The 7270-nt window shown below is 36.2% G+C and overlaps 2 protein-coding genes across 2 annotated transcripts in view; one reads left to right on the plus strand and one right to left on the minus strand.

The window, feature by feature from the left end:
- Positions 1-439: 439 nt before the first annotated feature.
- Positions 440-1866, minus strand: LOC119834540 (peroxiredoxin-5, mitochondrial). Its single transcript, XM_038358931.1, has 3 exons — positions 1677-1866; positions 1341-1607; positions 440-767 (listed from the first exon to the last, which is right to left on the minus strand). The coding sequence occupies exons 1-3, from the start codon at positions 1779-1781 to the stop codon at positions 570-572; spliced, it is 570 nt and encodes a 189-aa protein (XP_038214859.1). The 5' UTR covers positions 1782-1866; the 3' UTR covers positions 440-569.
- Positions 1867-2151: 285 nt separating this feature from the next.
- Positions 2152-7270, plus strand: part of LOC119834572 (transportin-3) — an 8756-nt gene continuing 3637 nt past the window's right edge. The window contains 6 exon segments of the mRNA XM_038358967.1: positions 2152-2410; positions 2500-3390; positions 3760-3939; positions 5865-6028; positions 6454-6667; positions 7148-7270. The exon segment at positions 7148-7270 is cut by the window's right edge and continues 1 nt beyond it. Coding sequence (XP_038214895.1) covers positions 2297-2410; positions 2500-3390; positions 3760-3939; positions 5865-6028; positions 6454-6667; positions 7148-7270 — 1686 coding nt within the window. The 5' untranslated portion in view covers positions 2152-2296.

A 7270-nucleotide genomic window follows, 5' to 3' on the forward strand; every position in this document is an offset into this window, starting at 1 on the left:
AAGTTCAATTGGCAATGATTTTACCTTCTAAGGCTTTTTCTTAAATGAAAGAGAAACATTACACAGAAAATATTTTGCCTAATAAAGGGCGATTTGGAAATATGAACAAATATAACATTATTAAATCTTGGCTGTGCTTGAAAATTGACTCTTATGTAATGCAATAATCATAAATAATTTAATGAGGAAATTCAAACACTCTTGATGGTAATATGTATAAAATCCATAGTCACTATGCATAATATGCTTGATAGCCCCTCGACCTTGGCAATGTGATAATCAATGTATTTTGTAAACAAGATACACCTGACAAGTGTTAGGTATCTTACATAATAAAACCAACATTTTATCTTACAAAACAAAATAAATGAACAAGAATAGATTTTATTTCATTACATCCTCTTTATAACACTTGGGCAAACACAATAAAACTACAAAATGAAACTATACATATATATTTTATTAAACATATCACAAGGGGTGCTTCAACAGTCTAAAGAAGGCTAATAAAGCGGGGAGTGATCAATTCACTGAGATAGGATCTTAAAGATAAAGATTAAATTTGAAGTTTACTTCTTCAGCTTAAGTTTATCAGCAAGTGAACAAGATAGGCCAGTGCCATCTGGCTCAACATTTAATTCTTCTACAGTGCTATTATTGATGACCATAGAGAATCGCTTGGAGCGAAGACCGCCAAGTGGTGGCAAGTTTACACCGAGGTCCAAGGCCTTTATGAAGTTGCCTGATGGGTCAGCTAGCATGCGTACCTGAAGATAAATTTACTTTTAAAATTATACAAACGTTGATCTGCAAGCATTTCTATACAATATCTTTCTCTTTAGAGTCTCTAAAGATTAGTAGGAGCAGGTTCTCTCTGTAATACATAGTATAAATGGATTTAAAACAATATTGAATGTAGTGTTAGACTGGATCTTATAATATTTTTCCTTAATTATACTTTATGTCTGTATTGCAGTCTTAAGTGTTTAATTATATATAGCCACCAATTAAGCCATCGTTATGAAATTAAACCATACTTTACATTATATGAAGAATATTCATTGTTTGTTTGAAGTTAGTACCTCTGTAATATTATGTACTTGTAGCATTTAATTAATGCAAAAAGGTGAAGGTCAATTAACACAGTTGCTTGGAAACAGTAAATTATTATACCTAATGTAATAATTGTTTAAACATTTGATATTCCACCAAAAAAAAAATATATATCAATTACCATATATTTTCTACAATGTAGGTAGTCAAATAACTATTTCAGACTTTTTTTTGAAGGAGTATAGATTGTGCAGGTATACAGTTATCGTAAAAATCTTTAATCCCACCTTTCCTTTTGTGTTATGTTGATTGCCCCATGCGCCCATCACATACGGATCATTCACGGAGACGCAAACAATCTCCGATACACCCTCCGATTTCAACTTGTCGGCACTCTCCACATAACCTGGCAAATGTGTTTTAGAACATCCTGGTGTGAATGCGCCAGGAACGGCAAAAAGAACGACCTTCTTTCCGGCTGTCAACTCGCAAATATTCACTTTGTTCGCCGGCGAATCTTCGAACAAATCAACTGCCGGCAACTTATCACCAACCTAAAATTATAAGAATAGTTTAGCCGGTAGTTATGTAATTGTATTTAAAAGCCTAAAAAGCCTACTCACCTTTATTGGGGCCATTATTATTTTTGTCGTATGTACTGCTCTACAAGACGCTTGCTTAGCGAATGTAGAAACACCTTTAACGATCGACGCGGTCGTGGGAAACATTTGTAGTGGTCAAGTAATTATATTCTTTTTTTATTATCTTTGATTTATGTTGCGGCCTTTGACTTAATTTATATAATCTACTTGGGTCACAGACAGATTAAAAACAAGATGTGTCAAAAACAGACCGTCACTTGTCATATGCGTCCCAATTTAAGCATGATTCATGTTTGCATTATTATTTATTTTTTGGCAAATAAAAGTTCTAACGAATTATAATTTTGACAGAAAATCATGCTATCTTCATGCTTTTTATGATTTTAGCTTGTTGTACATAGAAATTTATAATTTTTTTTTGTTTTATTTATGCTCTGTTTAATTTTTGGCATAACCTTATTTATCTGTAACGAAGTTCGTTCATATGTTCATATTTCATTTGATTGACGTTGTAACTTGTTTGATTCAATTCGTATTTTGAGCATATTTCCACATTTCTACGTAAAAATATGTTATTGAGTGGTTTATGTATAACAACAGAGAAACATTAGGATTTTCTCTTGGATATAACACTGTACAAAATGGAGCCTCCATCAATGGACACGGTATACCAGGCCATCAGCGCCTTGTATGATAACGAAAATACTAATGAAAAAGAAAAGGCTTCGCTCTGGCTGGAAGAAGTGCAAAAATCTGTAAGTATTTAGTTATCGTTAACCTTTGTTCATAAGTTTAATCACAATCTTTCGCTACACGAAATTAATATTCAAATAAATATTTTCAGATTCACTCATGGAAAGTAGCCGATGAGCTTTTACAACAGAAAAAGAATGTGCAGTCGTGTTATTTCGCTGCACAGACCATGAGATCTAAAGTGCAGCATAATCTATCTGAACTACCTGAAGATGCCATAATATCTCTTAGAGATTCACTCGTGTCTCATTTGGAAACTGTTTCACCTGATGTCAGTTCTGCTATTTTAACACAACTCTCCTTAGCTTTAGCGGATTTAGCTCTACAAATGCCAAACTGGAAAAACTGTGTTAGTGACCTCATAAAAGAATTTTCAAATAAAAACAACTTTGCTCTGCTAGAAATATTGACAGTATTACCACAAGAAATAGATTCGTCTAACTTAAAACTAGGGGAAAATCGTCGCGAGGAAATTAAATCTGAGCTGCGAGGGAATTCGCAAATTGTAGTCATGTTTCTTAAAGAATGTATATCTAGCTCACAGAACTCAAATGTAGCATTAAAAATAATTAGGTGTATGACCTCATGGTTGCAAGTGAAAGCTATAAACATACAAGAGTTGCCGCAAAATCCCGTTATAGGTCTATGTTTACAAGTGTTAAGAGACTATACAAGTATTTACCTGTTACATGATGCTGCAACAGATTGTATATGTGCGATATTACATTGTTTAGAAGAGAATAACAATAATGACGATGTGGAAAGGTTAATATTTGATAGTGTATCGGCTCTGGAAGAGAGCTATCATCTTGCTGTAGCTCATGAAGAGGAAGAAAAGGCAGCTAACTTTGCTAGACTGTTCACTGAGCTCGGCGAAACATTTTTAGAGAAAATCATTGTCAGCACTTCTAATGGGATGGTGCATTTTGCAATGAGGTCCCTAGAATTAGCTCTTGTGTGTGTTGGCCATCATGACTATGATGTAAGTTATATTAAAAATTATTTTCTACATAACATTCACAAAAAAAATCACAAAATATCTTAAAATAATCCCGTTCTCTTAAAATAATCATGTTTTTAGAGTTACCAACTAACCAAAAAAAAAAAACTTGTGATCCTCCTCAGTTTATGAGTTCAAAGTAACAACTAAAAAGCAAAAAGACATAATAATTTCGTAACTATTTTACTAGAATGTTAATTAAAGTCAATGAATATGAAATGTTGTGTTTATTAATTGTAAGGTGGTTTCAAACACGCATTCACATAATTTCTTACACAAATTCACAAATTTTAATAAAAATCTATGTAAGTACTATGTTCCTAATAATAACATGTATTTTGATTATTGTAGGTAGCAGAAATCACATTTAACTTATGGTACCGTCTATCAGAAGAAGTATATCAGAGGGATTACCAGCCACTAACTGATGCTTTCAAACCACATATAGAGAGGCTGATCGAGGCCCTTGCTAGGCACTGCCAGTGCGAACCTGATGATACAAACTTGCCGGAAGAAGGTGATGAATTCTATGTGAGTAAATGTATTCTCAGAGGTATATAGCTTATATTCTTTTTATAAATTTGTGTAATTTATGAATATGAATCTTTCTATATGGTAGTGTGATGGCAAAAGTGACAGTGAAGTTTACTTTAATGAGTATATTAATTAAATCAAAGCAATGCAAAGGTCTTATTGTAATATCTCTTTAGAACTTTGATAACATAACATTACATATTCTGTTTGTTCTTACGTTGTCATATACAATTTGAATCATATATTTTATGACTTTAGTCAGAGTTCAGCTCTGAATTTAATACCAAATTTATTTGAATTTAATACTAATCACTAAATTTCTTCAACAAGACTCCTGATTCAAGCTCAGAAATTGGCTGTAGCAAAATTGTGCCTTCGCTTATATTAGACAGAGTTTTCTGCCTTCAAAATTTAAAATTACTGATACAAAATAAGGTATAAATGAAATTGATAAAGTTGATAATAATTGGCGCCTAGGCGATTGGCGATTTAAATGTTTTTAGCATAATTTAATATCAAAAATTTAAATACTCGTACAAAACAAGGTTTTGCAATAATAATAAATAGTTGTAATGTTCTGAAGGAGATGCGACAATTTTCGAAATTAACCTAGGCCCACAAATACTCCTATGTTTATGTATGTGGGTGTAGAGCATTGCTTGATACTAATTGGAAAATGGAGTTTTTAACACCCTCACATAAGATTGACTCATTGTAGATGCATAACTTTATACAGCAGCTATACTATCTTACCGCCCGCGGCTTCGTCCTTAGTCGAGGGAAAAGACAGTATCAGTTCCCGTTTCCGTCGGATTTCTGACATAAAAACTACTATGTCCTGTCTATTTATAATACTGAATTGGAAGAGTTCTACTTGTATGCTGTACTTATAACACGGAAGAGTTTTAAGGCGAATAAAATCTTAATTTTTTTACTTTTATTCTGTCAGCAATCCTCACTGCTGATTGCTATGTTATTTACATAGCAATCAGCAGTGCAGATAGAATTGAAATAATAAAAAAAACGCAAAAGAGTTTATCGTAGAATGAAGCCAATTGGACAAAGAACAAAATGTAACAGGGATGAAAAATAGGTGGGAAAAGGTAAAGCAAAAAAAAAACGGGATTTCTCGATTCCTAGTAAAACTACACAGTTTTTTTTTTGTTAAAAGTTAAATGGCAAGGTTTTAGGTAATTAAAAGATGTACCACTTTTATTTGTACACTTTTTTCACATAACCTCAATGTTCACGTTGTCAAATTTATTCTGTTTCTTCACAAATCATACTCATTACGTCAATACTTTTTTGATACTAATTATTTCCATATTTATACACATAATAACACATTGTTTGTATTGGAAGTAGCAATTAGCTTGATTTGAATTACAAATTGTAGTAATTGCTCTATATTAAACTAGCTTTCCTCCAGCGGCATCGTCCACGTAATCAAAAAAAAAGATAGTTAGTCCCGGGTTTTCCCCGTATAGCTCCCGTTTTTGTAGGATTTCCGGGTTAAAAACGATGTCAGTATCAAGTTTCATCCACTCAGTCAATTCAGTGATTAAGACGTCAAGGAGAGACAGTCAGAGTAATAATTGCCTTTATAATGTTATTATGTCTTTGTAATGTCATAGTCGACAATGTTGCTGGTGGTGGTGGTGCTGGCTGGTGGTTGCCTGATAGTAAGCGCTACTACCTACCGCTCATGAACAGGTGGAGAGGCGTAAGGTCGATTGCAGACCTTTCGCCTCTACAAAATTGATTGCCGACATTAAATGGAGAAGAGATTAAGAAAGCATTGACGAGAGGATAAAAGGAAATGACTGAGAAGGGTTAAGAAAAGGATATGGGCCGTTATAATATTAATAGGGCTGTTCATAGATTCACGTCACATCCATATCTAAAAGAGTGTATTCATCCAGGAATTCCGAGTCAAAGTGATGGAGCTGATAAAGGACGTGGTGTTCATCGTGGGCTCCGGCGCGGTGTTCCGCCAAATGTTCGCGATGCTGCAGGCTGACCTGCCCTGGGAGCAGACGGAGGCTGCCCTGTTTATTATGCAGGCGGTCGCTAAGAATATTTTGCCGTGAGTCTCATTTTGTTGTTAATCATATTGTGACTTGATATAGAATGTAATTATTAAGTATTTTCCAATATCCAGGTATTGGAAGAATTGGATTTCAGGGTTTCTTTAGTTTTGAAAGTTTATTGTATATAAATCAATTTTATGAAGAAAATCAAACCTCTTTGGAGCAACTTATGGGTAATTAAATTATGGAAATATGAATTGTATTATCAAACAAATCCAAAAAAGGAGAAGGTTCTTAATTTGAATGTATTTCTTCTTTTGTTTATTGTTACCTGAGAACTTTTGATTGGGTTTTGATTTTTTTATTTATTTATAAGCTGCCTTCAATGTGGTATTTCATTGGTCTAGTTCTGATATTTTGCAGGTGGTTTAATTTGTCAGAAACAATTATTAATTATTTCGATTCGCGTTATTTTTCACAGAGAGGAATACGAATATGTGCCGAAAGTGGTGGAGGCGATCCTGTCGATGCCGGAGAGCAGCCACCTGGCGGTGCGGCACACGTGCCTGCAGCTGCTGGGCGAGCTGTGCGAGTGGGTGGAGCGCCACCCGCAGTGCCTGGAGCCCTGCCTGCGGTTTCTCGTACGCGCGCTGCTGCACCCCAAGCTGGCCTACGCCGCCGCCACCGCGCTGCAGGTGAGCGCGAGCATCCAGGTGCAGCTGCTGGCCGCTGACTGGAGATGCCTTAGACACAATATGCTAGTGTGGCTCACCGAAAGACCTTCTACCTACCTACCTACATGGGCGTGCCAGCAATGACTCTCATCGCCATAATAACTACTGCTAGTACTTGACTACAAGGGTGTGGTTCTTTAAATTGTGTGTGGGAGTTGAGCAAGCTTCGGCACTAATTGCGCCAGCTCGCACCGGGGAAGCAAGTACCAGACGCTCACAGAAGACCGGCTAGAAATAGTAGCATGCTACGATGTTTCGTTCCGTTAGCGGGGGAGCCGGAGGCCCATATCCTTACCCTTCCCAGTCCTTTCCTTGTATTCCTCTCGCCATTCATTTTTTAATCCATATCATGTCAAATCTTCATGGGCGGAGGTGGCGCTTACCATCAAACGACCCAACTTGCCGACGATAACATAAAAAAATCGCATTTGTCCGTTACAGAACATCTGCAAAGCGTGCCGCCGCGAAGCGTCCTGCCACGTGGCGGTGGTGGTGGAGGCGGCGCGCGCGGCCGACCAGCTCGCGCTGCCCATACACACGGCCTCGGCTCTCATGCGGGCTCTG

This window comes from Zerene cesonia, chromosome 19 (assembly GCF_012273895.1).
Source record: "Zerene cesonia ecotype Mississippi chromosome 19, Zerene_cesonia_1.1, whole genome shotgun sequence".
Classification (NCBI taxonomy): domain Eukaryota; kingdom Metazoa; phylum Arthropoda; class Insecta; order Lepidoptera; family Pieridae; genus Zerene; species Zerene cesonia.

Bases quoted from the DNA above. Each gene is read 5' to 3' on its own strand.
- LOC119834540 (XM_038358931.1), bottom strand. From the start codon at position 1,781: ATGTTTCCCACGACCGCGTCGATCGTTAAAGGTGTTTCTACATTCGCT. The intron at 1,608-1,676 runs GTGAGTAGGCTT...TTATAATTTTAG, and splicing joins TAATAATGGCCCCAATAAAG to GTTGGTGATAAGTTGCCGGC. The intron at 768-1,340 runs GTGGGATTAAAG...ATTTATCTTCAG, and splicing joins AACATAACACAAAAGGAAAG to GTACGCATGCTAGCTGACCC.